This window comes from Elgaria multicarinata, chromosome 1 (assembly GCF_023053635.1).
Source record: "Elgaria multicarinata webbii isolate HBS135686 ecotype San Diego chromosome 1, rElgMul1.1.pri, whole genome shotgun sequence".
In the NCBI taxonomy this organism is placed as follows: Eukaryota; Metazoa; Chordata; class Lepidosauria; order Squamata; family Anguidae; genus Elgaria; species Elgaria multicarinata.
The window spans coordinates 168,534,546-168,551,859 of NC_086171.1; the positions used below are offsets into that span (position 1 = coordinate 168,534,546).

At 40.5% G+C, this 17,314-nt stretch overlaps 1 protein-coding gene across 5 annotated transcripts in view; it reads left to right on the forward strand.

Moving 5' to 3' along the window:
• SRGAP2 (SLIT-ROBO Rho GTPase activating protein 2) overlaps positions 1-17,314 on the forward strand; it is a 205,287-nt gene that overhangs the window by 154,849 nt on the left and 33,124 nt on the right. For 3 of the 5 annotated variants that reach the window (XM_063142633.1, XM_063142648.1, XM_063142664.1), the window contains exons 11-14: positions 3,711-3,795; positions 6,604-6,631; positions 11,355-11,382; positions 16,235-16,295. In XM_063142633.1, coding sequence (XP_062998703.1) covers positions 3,711-3,795; positions 6,604-6,631; positions 11,355-11,382; positions 16,235-16,295 — 202 coding nt within the window. The remainder of the gene's footprint in view (positions 1-3,710; positions 3,796-6,603; positions 6,632-11,354; positions 11,383-16,234; positions 16,296-17,314) is intronic. The other 2 variants (XM_063142642.1, XM_063142656.1) reach the window with 1 other exon arrangement.

Sequence of the window (17,314 nt, forward strand, 5' to 3'; positions counted from 1 at the left end):
GATTCCAGCGGTGGGGGTGGGTGGGAGTTAAGGATATGGGACAAATGACAAAGATATTTTCATACAGCTTCAAAATCATTACACTGTGCCTTGCCAGCAAAGCAGAAAGATCCACATTAGCCCAGTAACCTGACAGTGGCTTCCTACTGGTAAATACCAAAATTTGGAATAGTATTTGTACCTGTGCAGTTTTGGAGAGGGACCATTGTAAGATTCCCCTAGTTAGTATAATATATCACATTCTCCCATCATAGAACTTGACAGCAGGGAAACAGCACTGTGATTTCAGGCGGTCTTCATCTCCTAATGTCTTCTAACTGGACTAGAAATCATCTTGAAATACACCTAGAAGGTGTATTTCAGTATGTTAACTTGCTTACATACACAGGATATAAAATGAAAAAACCTATCATTGATGGTGAAATGTATTTATTTATTTATTTATTTCTGTACCACCCAATAGCCGAAGCTGTCTGGGTGGTTCACAAAAATTAAAACCATAAAATGCAGCTTAAAGTAAAAAATATGGAAACTTAAACCACACTATAAAACCACAGTATAAATGTGCAACCAGAATAAAACCAAGCAAATGGGATCAGTGCTGCATATGATGTACTTAAAACGTGACTTTATAGCCCAGCTCTTCGAGTTCCTGCACCAGCACAGCGGCGGCGGCGGAGGAGGAGGAGGAGGAGGAGGAGGATAATAATAATAATAATAATAATAATAATAATAATAATAATAATAATTTCTTACCCGCCTCTCCATTTTTATCAAGGTGGGGAACAACCAAGTATAAAACACATAAAAAACTGATTAAAAACGTATACATTGTTAAAACATCCTTAAAAAAATCCAAAAATTCCACTGGATGGGCCTGCTGGAAGAGATCAAGGGTATCCTTATCTGTTGGTATGACTTAGGGCCCCAATTACTATCCATTCTTGTCCATATTCTGGTCAAGGGGAAGTTGATGCAACAGACCAGGCTGCTTCACTTATTAAGCACTCAGAATTCGGAGTGGCACTTGAATTGGGCAGAAGAGGCTCATTCTACCCATTTCCCAAGATAGGATACAGCTTTATCGGCACTGTTGCACATTGGTGTTGCATTCAGACGATCTCGAAATCACAGTTTGGAGAATTGAGAATAAGCAGCAGCAAGATTGCCGCTTGTGCATTAATTCCCTCTGCCTTTTCCTCTGTGCAGCAAGGGAGGGGATGAGAAGATTCCACTTCTAGTTAAGGGCAAACTTAAAGTGACAAACTCTGGTATTCTCAAGCCATATTTTCTCCCCAACCCAGCATCAAACTCTCGTTTATTGTGTAGAATTGAACTGTTTGTTCCCATCATTGGGCTACATTGTGGGTAATTTTTGGTTAAATCCTCATACAGCTACTTAATAGTTTAGGGTTCAGAATTTCACCTTCAGGTTTAAATTGGCTCCAGGCAGGCAATCTGTCATGTCTTATTATCAGGTGGTTATTTATTTTAATGTGGTCGTGACTGACAGCGGGGAGTAAGCCACTGAACTGTGAACATGCCGGTGATGAAAGGTTTCTCTAATCACTGTGCTTTGGCATTGTGTTTCCTGCACGTCTCAGAATAGTGTGGGTTGATTTCAGTGCTCATTTAAATCTTACATTTCTTGGCAGTTGTATTAATTTTGCATTAAACAATGCAGTTAATTTTAAGGCCTCCTGAGAGCTTATGGATAAACTTTATCTTTTTAAATACAGCATCGATAATGCGTGATATTAATTCTTCTTCTCTCTCTCTTTCCCCTCATGGCTCTGATTTTTGTCAGTTTGCCCTTTAAAGTGGTGAATTTAACACTGCTTATTTTAACTGCACAAAGTCATAATCTATAATGCTGTAATTAACTGAAATCTACAATATATGAAGCTAATATTAAATGAGGAATAATGTCAGTGATCCACAATATCTAGACATTTTGGTATTTAGTGAACTTTGCCAGAAAATCAGATTAAAGGATGACTTACAGATTTCCAGTTAACTCTTTTCAAGGTTCTTATAGTAATGCTTGACTATAGCCTAAATTTATTTATTTATTTATTTATTTTATTACATTTATATACCGCCCCACAGCCAAAGCTCTCTGGGCGGTTTACAACATTAACCCTAAACCTTCTTATAAATGGTGTCTGCATGTATTCTCCATCAATACACTATGAAGCAAAGAGCTGTAGCTATGAAATACAGTAAGTAGTGCAATTTCACTGAGATACAATTTTAAGCCATGAGGCAGGAGCTGAAGTGCGTTGTTGTTGTTGTTGTTATTTACATTTATATACCACCCCATAGCCGAAGCTCTCTGGGCGGTTTACAAAAATTAAAATAGTGAACATTAAAAACAAATATACAAAATTTTAAACCATAAAAAGCATAAAAAAACAGACAATATCCATTTAAAACAACTATTCTTGGGTCAGTTAAAAAACTCAGCATATGCTGTTAAATGCCTGGGAGAAGAGAAAAGTCTTGACCTGGCGCCAAAAAGATAGCAATGCTGGTGCCAGGCAAGCCTCATCAGGGAGATAGTTCCATAATGGAACTAGCAGCCAGGGCCTGTGCCAGGTTTGAGGGGTGGCTGCTCAAACTGCCCTCAGGTATGTACATACACACACACACTGTCACCTTGCTGGACACCATGAAAGCTTACCAAGGTGTGGAGGGGACAGAATGCAGCACTGAAAGCAATGCAGCTCCAGTGCCCGGTATTCTGCCAGCCTGGCGCTATGAAGAGGAGCACCTTGTTAACTGCAGAGTGGCTTGTTAACCATGCAGTGTGGCTTACTTTTATCAAGCAAGCCACTTTGAGAACCCATGGCTTGTTGATGGATTGTTCAGGGTGGTTAACAAGCCACAAAAAAGAAAGGAAACCTGAAATAGCAAGTGGGAAAACGACAAAGGCAAGAGATATATCTTAGAAAATATTTTATGTATGTATGTATGTATGTATGTATGTATGTATTTCTATACCACCCAATAGCCGAAGCTGTCTGGGTGGTTCACAAAAATTAAAACCATAAAATATAGCTTAAAGTAAAAAATATGGAAACTTAAACCACACTATAAAACCGCAGTATGAATGTGCAACTGGAATAAAACCAAGCCAATGGGATCAGTGCTGCATGTGATGTGATGTACTTAAAACAAGTGACTTTTGCCAACGTGTTTCGGACTATTAAAGTCCTTCTTCAGGGCAGTTCAAATAAGAGTATGATTTCAGTTTTCTCTAGAGTGAAATGATCCCCAAACAAAGGAGATAATTTCACTCTAGAGAAAGTTGAAATCATACTCTTATTTGAATTGTCCCGAAGAAGGACTTTAATAGTCTAAAACGCGTTGGCAAAATCATTAAATATTTTCTAAGATATATCTTTGGTTCCACCCCTTGCCTTTGGCTTTTTTCTTTGCTTGGTTAACAAGCCACACTGCATTGTTAGCAAGCCACCCTGTGGAAAATGCGCTGAATTCAGACAATACCATAACCTGTGGAAAATGTTTTAATTATTGCATGGGGAAACGTGGATTTGCCGTAAGCTCCTTCTCACATAGGAAATTTCAAATGGATTATGGCAACAAACAAGAATATGTTGACTGTCTTGGTCCACTCTGTTCCCTTGCCCTTCTGTGTTTGAGAAATAAATATTGATCTTTGATGTGTGTTTTTAAATCTCCAACAGAAGTTGAAGGAGTATCTGGAAGGGAGGAACCTCATCACGAAGCTTCAGGCCAAGCATGACCTTCTTCAGAAGACTCTGGGAGAAAGTAAGTCTGGAGATCACTTGTCATTGTGTCAGCCCATCCCGTGTAATTACTGAATTAGACAGCTGGCTGAACATAACAATCTTGGATTATCAATGCTAAGTGGACAAAGTCATGTTTTATGGATTTATTATTCCATCCCTACAGTGCTGCTTAAGTAATGGTGAAAGGGAAATGCTTAATGAGCCAATAATGTGCATCATCTATTTGTTTAAGTGAAGCATATGCCCATTCCCCCCTCCCCTTTTCCCCTTCCCATTATACCATTTCCACAGAATCAAATTGGTCTAATCCTTGTAATTATTACTTTTTTCCTGGAATGCAAATATTCTGTCATTTAGGGAGGTACTTTTATTGGATTGGTTTGCTTTTTATCCCTGCATTTTGGAGCAGTTCAGGAGAACAGGTAGAATTGGGTTGCAGATTAGACTGCACAGCCTGTTGGAACTTCACTGAACCGGATGGACCACCAGCAATTGCAGCTGAAATGATTAGTTGCCTCTGACACCAATGATGAACCAAGGTGCTATCAGAAATTATGTATCTGAGCACCCATGAAAAACCCATCTGTCCAGCATCTGGTGAAAGACAAGGTTAGGTAATCTGAAATGCCTTGGCAAAGTAGAAATCTCTGTTCATATGACAGCAAGGACCAGCTCCTAGTTGCAAGGATTGCAACTATGGATTGCTCTGCTATCCATTTACAGGATTCAGGTCTTTGGCGAGAAGAGCTAAATCAGAGGATTCATTCTAAATGTGTTAAAATCCTTTTTACCAAAATTTCCTTTGATTCTTGTGAAATCTGCCCTGAGCCATATGACTGAATCGTTCTGGCACAGAATTGGTTGCTTTTAATAGAGCTTATATTGGCCCTGTGATTACAGTGACATGACATTTTTATTGCTTCAAAGTACTGTGCGTCTATGAATGTTAATATGAATGATTTGGAAAGCGCATTGCATTTTGAATCCACAAATGTGTTGGATGAAGCTGTAGGTTATTTTTAAATTGACGGTTCCGTAGGAAGTGAAGAGGCAGTAGGCGTATTTTCCAGGTTTTCTGACAAAAGAAATTATTCAGCTATCATACAAGCGAAACAAGTCAGAGAGGCCATTTCCTGGGAGCATTTCACTCCTTCTGAGTATCTCCATTTAATACTCCAGCTGCCCCTGTGACGAATCACATTCCTGGGTCATCGCTGACTGCTGCATTCCAGCGTATGGCTCCTCTTAACCTGCCTGCCCCTCTTAACCGATTCCCTGCTGAGAGAGCAAGAGGAAAGCTGAATATATTTCTTGTCTGATTTTCAAAAGTCAGAAGGCCCTTTTTCCTTGGGCCTACTTTGTAATGCTTTTGTGGGTGGTGCTTGGAGTTGGGTTGCAAAGATCCTAGTCCCTAAGTTTGAGCTCTTCAAAAAACAACATAGATGCAATTATCTACAGAAAGTTAGAAAAATATATTTCTCTCTAATTCAAGGTCAGAACTCTATAAATTGAGGGAATGTTAGAAGTTAATTCTAACCCCAGTTTATAAATGCTGTTGAATTAAGGAGCGAGTGATTGGAATCCTTTTGCAATTTTGGCACTGTTTCCTTGAGAAAGATTGCTTGGCAGACTGCAAAATATGACTGGTTGTCAAGCTTGGGAGGAACTCAGTATTGCTTTGTGTTCCTCCCCTCACCACCATTTCCCTTTAAAGTGACATTTGATTCCTCTTGCAAATTATTTTAATCTGAAGATGACAAGTTCCGTTAATAAAAAGCACCAGCAGTTCTTTCTATCTACGGGTAATTATTTCCCTACCTTCCATCTGCATTTGTCACTGTAATGCTATAGCCCTTTGATGTTGCCGTGGCCATGTAATTTATACGTATGAATATTCTGTGATGGAAATGGGACAGATGGTAAGAAACTCTGGTTTGGAATAATGTTATTATAAATTATGCACCATTCCGGGTAATTGAGGTTTATGTTGGGAGGGGGAAAGTGACTGTTCAAAATGTGTTATTTATTTTCCATGATCAACAATTAGCCCCATTCCCATCACTTCATTTTTAATCTCGAGCTGTCAGGTCAAATCCTTAGTTGATGCAAAGCAACTGCATTCCAGTGGAGAAACCAACTTAAAATCTGTCTCAGCATTGATACATGCCAGATAATTTGTGTGTCCTCTTTCTTACTCCTAACTGTGCTCATTTTAAATAATGCCTGTGTTGGCAACAGGCACAGCGGTTTAACCATTTTCTTTCCAAGCTGAAAGACAGTTAGTGGGATGATTTTTTAAATTGTAAGTATGATTGCAGAAAATATCATTAAAACCATGACTTCTGAAATAGACCGGGGATGCTAGCAAGTTGTGCCTGCAGGCTAACAAATCTGTGAAGTTTTCCAGTCTCTGCAGGTGGCTTTATAAAACTATTGATTCCTCTGGGAAGAAGCTAGAGGAGAAATGGCATAGTTCTCTTTGGCAAAGGAAGTCAACCATTAGTGCATCTATAGCAAGCAAATTTCTTCAGAAAAAAATACTTTCCAGAGAAAAAATCTTCTGGCAGCTTGTGTTTTGTGCATTTCCTGGTTAGCCACTGAGGAGCCTGTCCAGCAGGGATGGGCTGTCCTGATCAAAATAACAGCCATGCAGGAGGAAAGCACGCCTTCTCCCCCCCCCACAAAATCCCAGTCCCTTTTCCCAAAAAGGGGTTGGAGCCATTTCTCTCTCCCCTCGCCCCCATCCCTATTCATTCTCCCTGCTACAACCCAGCCTTTCACTTTCACTCTCTCTCCTTTTCAAACACATTTATTTTTCCCTTAACAGGTCAAAGGACTGACTGCTCTCTTGCCAGGTAGGTATGGCCTCAAGCAACATTGTTGTTTCAGTATCGTCCAGTAAGCCAAACAGCCATTTTCTTTCAAACAAAGCATTAGCTAACATACTTCCAAACTCTCTCCATTTTGATGGCATGCTTCACGTTGTTTGATGTCTTTTCTAAAACATTGCCTCCCCTGGAAATATAAACTGCCATGTGAAAGCCTTTCAAGCAGCCACATGCAACACGGCCATAGCGTAAGAACGTGACCGTTTGGAAACCAAAATACATCAGTCTGCTATATACAGCAAAGCTGGAGAGTTGTTTGGTTGATGTTGTTTACATAAAGTTGATTCAGTCAGGAATTTGGATGGACTGGGATTTTAAATGGCCATGGTCCATGGACAACCATCTATCAGGGATGCTTTAGGGTGGATTCCTGCATTGAGCAGGGGGTTGGACTCGATGGTCTTGTAGGCCCCTTCCAACTCTGCTATTCTATGATTCTATGATTACTGCAATGTCATTGGTTCTGTTGTCCAACTTCTAGTCTAAAAGCAGAGATAGATGTTACACTTAACAATGGGGCTGTCACCAAAAGGGTAAGTCCACATCACATTGTTTTCCCAACCCCATACAGTTGAGGCAAATGTACACATATTGTGAGGTCATCATGTCATGCACTTCCCCACCCCTACTCCAAATTCTTGACTGCTGCTGCTGAAAGCTGGGAAATGAGATGGGTACAAATCTCTAGCGATACCGGGAGCATAATGTCCATGGCCACCCTAATAAATTTGCTTAGGAGAGAGAGAGAGTCTTTGCTAATTAGCTAATGTGTAGTAATGTCTCTTCATTTTTCCAGGCCAGGCAAGAACACTGTGCTCTGCTGGATTTATCCCTGTCAGGAGGGATAAAAAGCCCTGAAACAAATACTTGAAGTGCTTTTGATTGTTTAATGGGGGAGGGGAGAGATCAGTCAGATAGGGGTTTTCTTTCACTTTGCCCCGTTGACCTCATCTGGTCTGACATGGAATTGGATTGCAGCAGTGGAGAGAATAAACGTTTTGTTATAACTCGGCCTGGCATCCATCATGCTATCATAAATGTCAGCGCGTATGTGGAAATAATAATAGAAAAAAATGACTTTGAATTGGGCCTTCAGTGAAATATTACGAATCTTCAAATTGCCATTCTGTATTGGCCAAGAAGCCAATACATATGCATGTATGGGGTGGGCGGTGTTGGGCACAGGCACTCACACAGCACACACCTTACTGACAAAGGCCGGGTGATTATTCCAAATCTGGAGTCATTATTTGATGTTACATTCCTCAGAGTAAAGCAGAGTTGACAGGTCCTAATTAGGGACTGACATCTATAATAATAAAATATTATTCATTGTGTGGCAACATTAAATACTGCAGTATCATTTAGCCTGAAGATTTAAAATATATTCCATTGCCTGTGACAGGATCTGCTTTTTCTCATCCCTGCGGTTTATTCTTTGTTGATTCGTTTTATTTTTAAGAACACCACAAAATTAAAAGTGTAATTGTGATTCTTAAGCACAAGCAAGATTGCCTGTCTAATTTAGCAGCCATCTGTCCTGGCAAGGAGTTGGGTTATATGATCCAGGGACTCTTCAGTAGCTTTTGATCTCCTGCAATTCATTTTGCTGAATAGAAATGGTTCAATCAGAAACTAAAGCGGAGAGAAGATGAACTGGTCCAAAGGCTATTAGAGCTGTTTTGAAGCACCATACAGCGGTGAAGAGGGGTGCTCCCACATCACAGGTGCATTTCCACACTTTGCAAACTTTGTATAAGATGAGCTGAACACAGGTGGCTTAAATATTTTTGTCATAAAATCAATAAACACTGAGCAAGAATGGCAACTGCATGGTGAGTTGATGGCTAAAGTCAAGAGCAGACGGTTTCATCAGATTATTGCCATCATGCCTCAGATATTCCACCTCATGTTCTCCTGATCAAAGACAAATTTGTAATGTGTAGATCTGCTCAAATCATATGTGGATCTGTACAATTCCCACTTGGGATGACTCCTCTTACCTGTTTGTGCGTCGTGATGTGCAAAAAGCCCCTCACAAGCAGTGGACTACTATTCCTTGGCCTTAACCCCCATGATATTCTGCTGTGGGAGTCACTATGTGCTCACTATGTAGAGCATGTGCTCTGCATAGCTCACTGGTAGAGCACATGCTTTGCATGCAAAAGGTTTCAGGTTAAATCTCTGGCATTTCTAGGTAGGGCTGGGGCAGCTTCCTGTCTGAAACCCTGGGGAGTTACTGCCAGTCATGGTCGACAATACTGAGCAAGATGGAACAGTTTTCTGACTCAGGTTCCTATTTTATTTCTTTAAGTTACCTTAGGTTGCCTATAAGGGTAAAAGCCACTCAAGGCAGATACGTTGCATGCCCAATGTAGGAGACAGAACAAAAAATGAACCACAGAGCTGCCTTATATGGGATCACATTAGCGGTCCATCTAACTCAGTGTTGTCTACTCCACTTAGCAGGGATTCTCTATCTCCAAGGCCTTCTGCATATCTCCAGTTTAACTGGAGATGTTGGAGATTGAACCTGGACTTCCTGCATGCAAAGCATCTGCTTTTCTTCTTTGTTATGGCTTCTTCTGCAACTGTACCCAAGACTTGGCCATGAAGTTTGGTGTCCTTGGAGGCCATTGGAGCATGTATTGGTTACAGTATAGCCACAAGGTTGCTGCAGTTTCCTTACTTGCAGCCCCCAAGGTGTGAACCTCTTTGCAAATAGTTCCCCCTCCCCCATAGGGAGGATTTCAATCACACAAACCCTAAATATAGTTCTACAGGTTCTCAGGAAGAACCTGAAATGATAAAATGATTCCATAGAAAGAACAACATGTTAGGGCACAATCCTATGCCTGTTTAGACAGAAAAAAGTCCTACAATTCCCAGCATTCCCCAGCCAACATGGTTGGCTGAGGAATGCTGGGTTTATGGCATTTTTCTGTCTAAACATGCATAGGAAAGCACCCTTAAAGTCCTTAAGCAGACAACACACAGAGGACTAGCTCAACTGCCATGGACAAGATTCCAGAGAAGCATCCTTCCAGAGAAGCTGCCACTATTGGTACCTGTCATGTGTCTTCTAGCTCCCACCTATACTTCTCCTCAGCCCTTGCTTATTGAAATCCATGGTCTGGAATGTCTTATCAATATTTTCCATCCAGGCAAAATCCTCAGCTGATGGCAGAGAAAGTTATTTATTTGTTTGTTTGTGACACTTATATACTTCTAAATATGATAAAATCCCTCAGCAGTTCACAATAAATATAATCACATTTAAAATATAATATTAAAAACACTGCTAATTACAATAAAAAGCAGTACAGGAAGAGCAAGATGGAGTAGCATGGTTAATTTAATTACAGCCCAGGGAAATCCTGGGTGAACAAGTATGTTTTCAGGAGGCGTTTAAAAGATGCCACATTTTCTGCCTCCCGAAATGCAAGAGGGGTGGGGGAGTACCAAAGGATGTAGTTACCAAGAAGACCCATCACTGAGGTATTGGATGGCAAAATTCTGTTAGTTTTGCAATGACCAGCAAGGCCTCCTCTGATGACCTTAAAGGTTGCCTGTGCATGTATAAGGGATGGGGGTCTGTTAGATATCCTGGTCCCAAGTTGCTTAGGGCTTTGTATGACATGACATAACCTTGTACTTGACTCAGTAGCTAATTAGCATCCAGATTAGAATGAGTTCTTTGAAATCCTACATCAGCCTTCCCTAATGGGTGCCCTCTAGATGTGTTCGACTGTAACTACCATCCTTTGCCTGAGAATGATGGGAGCTGTAGTCCAGCACATCTGGACAGCTCCACATTGGGGAAGGCTGTCCAACCCCTTCTTTACTCTTTTCTGAGACTGTTCCTAGAATAGTGATAGCAAAGTTAATAGTCTATGTGTGTTGCTTATTTGTACCCAGCTCCATTTGGCAGTATAGTTTCTTGCATTTACAGTGAACTGAAGCACATCTGCCCTTGAATTTAGTCAGTCAGCATGAGTCTATAGAAAAACTATGAATGAATCAAACCCACGCCCCAACCCCAGCAGAGAAGGCTTGGCGGAAACATAAATGGCCATTCCGCTCTCTTTGGATCATGCACTAACATCTAAGAACACAAACAGTAATCATGAGACCATGTGTAATTGAAAGCTTGTTATTTCAATTTGGTTTAATTTGTCCATCACTTTCCTTTTGATGAGCACACATTTTAATAAAGAACCATTAATAGGTTCACATTCATCTCAGAGAGAAACCAATTTGTGTGTGTGCACGTGTTTTTTCCCCTTGTGGTTCTAAATCACCAAGCAGAACACACCTACCTTAACACGGTGCTGCTTGTAAATTATCACTAACTGACGCTAGAATGATGGGGCTTTATAATGGGTTTCTCTACAGCTGAAAGTAAAAGGTTAAGTATAGCCTTATGTTAGCAATAAGCTCTGCTCTGCCCATTTGGGCATTGCAGTGCATTTATTTTAGATCACTTAATGTTTCTGAAAGTCAAGAGTAAATCAGTGGAAATGTTTTCTGTCTCTGGTTCCTCTCCACCTTCACCCCCAGGAAGAACCCATTTATATAGCAAGTGAACTGGTATTTTGATTGTCATTGATTAACTTGACATATGCTTTTGCTTCCTCCTCCTTTTCGCTGCCCCATCAATGATGGTTCATCTTGACTTTGGGATCAACAGCAGACGCAGCTCTACCATAAGGAAGCAGGTAATAAAGACATCATGCAATCACAAAAGATTCGTTGAGGTTATTTGTACGATTGCCAGATGTTTGGGGCTTAAACTTTGACAGCCCCCAATATTTCATAGTGGGAAAACTAATGGGATCAACCCAAACTGCCTGGGTCATATCAAGATAGCTAGTAAGTGTAGTCCTTAAACAAGGACTTCAACACCAACCTTCGAGAGATACAAAAGAAACTGTATAATGGGGTTTTCAAGAAGAACACTGAACCACCTCAGTTTCGTGTTCAGTAATGTACTAAGCACATGAAGCAACCAGTTGTATGCTTTTATATTTAGAGCAGGAGTGCAGCATTTTAGGCCCAAGGTCCCAATCTGGCCCTCCAGGATTCTGCAGGTGGCCACGCCCCCTTTCCCCTAACTATTGGTGGTTTTGTGGTTTCCTGGCTTTTGTGTATTTTGCACATACACACACACACATTCTAAGTGATTGAAATGCCTCTCCTAAGGCTTCATTACTGGCAGTGAGAGCTTTAAGCTCAAATATGCTGATATTTTGGGGGCCTCCTCTTCTGCCGTTGCCCCCTCCCCTATATTGGAAAGATCTCAAGAGTTTCTCCAAAAAGAAATTTGCCCCTTTGCTAGAAGAGGTTCAGTGCCCCTGATTTAGAGTCTCCTCTGATCTAACTATTAGTTAGTGTCCGTAATATATAATAGCAGGCTACTTCAGTCTCACACAGGAGTGCCACCAAATCTCAGGCCTACATTTGATGGAGAATAGCTTATTGTCTCCACTCCTGCTTTTTTCCTGTCCTCCCTTCTTTCCCACAAACCATACTGGTGGGGCTTGGTGCCTGGGCAAGGAAGATCTCAATTAGAGACTCAGCTCAGATCAATTTCTTTGCCAGGGAGCGGCAAAATACAGTGTTAACGTTTCAGGTGAACAGGGAAAGGTGTAGGGTGGGGAGGTCAGCTTGAAGGTAGTACCATCAGGTAGCTTGAGTGCACAGCCAGTGAATGAGACTATGCTGTGATAATTATTATGCATAACATTGAAACTAAAGGGACATATAGGGAGGAGAGGAGTGTGGCAGACTGAGGGCCCTGGGCAGGATCATCTATTAATTCTCCTTTAAAGTTGTGTTTTAATGCACTTTGTTGTAGTGCTAGCATTTGTTTACTCAAGATATTATGCAGTAGTGTAAAATGTTTCCCAATAGCATGGAAAAATTCTAACCCATCCCCTTCCATATTTGTGTGTGTGTGCACGTGTGTGTGTGTGTATGTATGTATGTATGTATGTACTCTTTCCTCTTATGTTCTGCTGACAGGAATCTCTGAGTTTGAAGCTATTGCCCTCTAATGGCTATGACCTGCATGAGCAATGCATCGTAATACTCCTTTATTAACATTTATGATCCTCAGCTTATTGCTTCAGTGCAGTTCTGTTTTCTATCACGTTGGCTGCTTCTCCTGCATTCTTTTTCCACTTTGTTAGATAGGATTTTGCTAAGTGTGCACATGTGCTCTGGTAATAAAGGAAGTTCCAAGATCCTTTTTGTACCTCGTAAATGACTTCTGGCATTGTAATTTTTGACACAGTAAGTGAGAAGCAAGATCACATTGTCATGGGACAGGGAGGAACTGAGATTTTTCTCAAGACCAGTTTTGATTTGAGGCTTTACTTCAATCACTTGTTCTTGGTGTGTGTGTATTTTATTATTAACTTAAAGCATACAGAAATCTTAATTTAATTTGGCCAGAAAGTAGTCTGTTTCTATTTTGAAGTCAATTCTATATCAGGATAACCAGCTCCATGTGTCTCTTACTGTTGATAGAGCTGGCAATTTGCTTTACATCTTTGGCTTCCCATTGATGAAATTAAAGACAAAATATTTGCCTTAACATGTTTCAAATAAGACATGTGAAAATCCAATATGCTGTTTTCTTGCAAACTGAATTCTTTGTTGCGTCCAAATATGTTTACTTTTATCCTCAAGTGCTGTGAAGCTTTTCTTTTGGATTGAAATGAAAGGTTTTTTTAGGGCCTTTGATTTTATTTATTTTTGTATACATAGTGCACACACTAGGGAAATGGGGGCGGAAAGGTTTGTAAAGTTGCCTCGCATTTCCAAACTATACAAAATAGATGCTATTTTATTTTCTAAGTGCCCTTATAGAAAATATGTGCTTCCTGCCATCTGTGTGTTCTTCTTTCGGAGACGTGAATCTTTGGAGAGCTGAAACACTTCAGCTTTGTTTATGCTTTTGGAAAGGAATTTAAGGCACCTCAAAGGTCTCTCCATAATATAGCACCTGCATTTGGTTTCTATCGTTTCAACACTGCAACTTAAAATACACCTTGTGACCAAATATATGCTAAAATGTGTCTAGGCAATCCTATTATTCAGTGCTTTCATGATCCTCGTGAAATCACTTCCAGGTGTATCTTCAAAAGATGTGTAATTTCAAAAGAGGATCTCTTGTAAAAAAAACCAGAAAAATACTCATCCTTATGAGAGGGGCAGCAGGGAAGGCAGTGCAACAATTTGTAGGGGCACAGTGTTAGTACTTTATTTATTTATTTATTTATTTATTTATTTATTTATACTTTTATATACCACCTCATAGCCGAAGCTCTCTGGGCAGTGTACAAAAGCTAAAAGCAGTGAACATTTAAAACAAATATACAAAAAGTTAAAAGCATATAAACAGCAATATCATTTAAAACAACTATTCTGGGGTCAGTTTTTAAAAAAACTCAGCATATGTTGTTAACTGCCTAGGAGAAGAGAAGAGAAAAATCTTGACCTGGCACCGAAAAGATAACAATATTGGCGCCATGCGAGCCTCGTTGGGGAGATTGTTCCACAATTTGGGGGCCACCACTGAAAAGGCCCTCTCCCTTGTTGCCATCTTCTGAGCTTCACTTGGAGTAGGCATTTGGAGGAGGACCTTAGATGTTGAGCGTAGCGTACGGGTAGGTTCATGTTGGGAGAGGCGTTCCGTCAGGTATTGTACAAACATATGCTGCATCCTCTTGTGGGTTCCTTTTCAAAAGGGAGGCTGTGTCAACTGATGTCCAAGGTGGGCACACGTTTTGTCCCAAGTGCAGCACTTTAACTTTCCTTATCAGAGTGCCTCTTAATTAATGGAAGAAGAAAAACCCTGCGTTCAAGGACACCATTGGGGAGGGGACCAAACCTTCTCCTCTCCTGGTGGCACCAACAGCAGGCTTTGTCCTTCCCCCCGCAGTCTTGCTGACTGAAACCGATTTACTTTGCCCCATAGAACATAATGAGACCCTTTGGGAATCGAGCCTCACTTTTATCTGTATCACTCTGTTCCTGCATTGGCATCGGACTGCTCTTGGTCATGCTGATGAGGTGCTAGTATGTGGAGGAGGGGGGAATGGAACTCGTTAATTGGCTTTTATATATACATTAAGTATGAATGCTGTACCTATAATATTTTGCAGTATGTCCTAGCTACTGTGTCGATCTTCCAAGTTTGTTTAAAATCATGTATAGATAACTCTTTCAAGGTGACTTCCAAAAAATAAAATATAAATAACAGTACATTTCAAATATTAATTAAAAAACGGATTAACAAAAATATCCATACACCCCCCAAATACTAAAATTAAGCAATAATGCAGCTAAAACCTTAGGTGATCCAATGGACCTCTCTCATGAAACAGAAAATGCAAACAAATGGGTCCTTAAGGCTTTCCTGAAAGCCTGGAAGGAGAGGGCTTGGTGTGATCCAACTAGCAATGCATTCCAGAGTTGTGGGGCTACTACTTTTTCATGGGCATAGGTGCTTTCTGAGAGATTCAGCATGTATAGCTGCAATTTTAAGTTTGTAGGGAGAAGAGTGACACCCATTACTTTAGAGAGATAGAGGATATGTTGGTAGTTTATGCACATTCTTGGGATTCAGGTAATCTCCAGTTCTGATCCCTGGTCTGGTATAACCCTCTTTTTGACGGCAAATTTATTGCCCCTTTTCTGTGCTTCAGTGACTCTTCGGTAAGACAGGAATAATATTTTGCAACAAATTTTAAAAAGCCTAAAGGATATCCATATCACTTCAGCTGGAGGCTGATCCAGTTATCCATTTCAGTCCACATATAAATTATAAGAATCTTAATTATCTTAAGTACTAGTATGATGGATGAATGACCTGGCACAACAAGATTAGAATTAATGAAAAGTGGAAGCTTCCCTGCGTCCGTCGTAATAGACCACAACATAAAAACAACATATTTCAATATCCTGTATTTAAAGGTTAACATTCCAGAAAGTTTATTGTAGTCAATTGCTTCTGTCTTGATTTCACTTGGTAATTGACATTTTGATTTTCTTATGTTTGTAATTGGAAAAAACCACGTGGAGGAAAATATTAATATTGTTTGGATATTAATAGTCCAAGACCTAAGTTAAACCTCCACATTGAAATTGCAAGAATTGCTCACCGTCATCTATAACTGTCTCCTTCAACCTGGTGCCCTCCAGATGTATTTGACTATAGCTCCCAGCATCCCCAGCCAGCATGCTGGGAGGCACCTGGTCAGGGAAGGCTGCTCAATAACAATGAGTAAAATTCTAACTTTAGGCTTTACCAGACTTCTTTTCAATTTGTGCTTGTGTGTGTGATCAGGCCATTTAAATTGTATGTAAATCTTATGGCTATTTATGGTTCCCCAGAGCATGTAAACACAGAAACGCATATATTGCACAGTGCCTACTGTGCATGATCTTGTGATGGGAAGCAGCCCTTTGTATCCTGAATATGGATTTCATAAGTGCATAATTTTAAAAAACTGAAATAATTTAACTATTCTTTTCATCACATTTACTCCTTTTGTTGTTCAGGATTCCAGCCAAGCTATTCCCCTGGTGGTAGAGAGCTGCATACGATTCATTAGCAGACATGGTGAGTTTGGAGACGAGCACGCATGTAGCGTTTGAATTTTTGTTCCGCACTGTATTTTGTTGGGCTGATGTTCAAGAAGCCTATTAAAGCATATTCATGGCTGTGGTCTGAAGGTGCATAGTGCAGCTAAGCATGTCTGGGTCTAGTCAGTGCCTGGATGAGAGACTTGCTGAGAACCCCATGCACGCCATCTTGAGTTCCACTGGGGTGAGGGGAGGGACAAAAGGAAATAAATAAAGCTGGGGCTTTGATTAAAAATGCATTCTGAGGAAGGACAGATGACAAATATATAACTAGAGCACATCTGTTTTGTGTTTGTTTTTAGCATTGCCTCTCTGTATGTTTTTGGTGCTGTTACTGGTCATGATAAACCACCCTAGAAATTTTTGAAGTGAAGAACAGTATAGAAATGTTACAAATCGGGGGTAGACAGCGCTCTTCTTGTGGCCTGCATGTGCCCCCTGTTGTGGCCCGCCCCCCATTGCGGCCCACCCCCCATTGCAGCCCACCCTACCCCCATTGCCCTCTCTTCAATTTTTCAACATTTTTTCCAGGAAAAACATTGGCCCCGTTCAGACAACACATTAAACCATGCTGCTTAACCACAGAATGGTTAATGGAATGCATTAAGGTTTAGATATTGTCTGAACGGGGCCATTATGTCCTTAGCAATTACAGGGCACCCAAATAGCCAGGGTTTGCTTGTTTGCAAGCTATATTTGGCCCTTTCGGTGCTCTGAAAAACATCCGAAGGGTTAAATTTAGCTTAGAAACAAGTTAACAAGCCTAGAAATGCTATAATCCTACAGATGGTTTGCCACTGAATTTTGGTGCCAAACTGGTGGTTTTGGCTCATGGTTTGTTGTACTGCTTTGTTACCTAGTTTACATTTAGACCAGGTTCTAAATACACTTCTGATGTATTTCCGGGCACAGTTTAAAGTGCTGGTTATGACCTCAAAACCCCTGAACTGCCTTGGGACAAAATACCCAAAGTACTGCTTTGTCCCATACAACCCT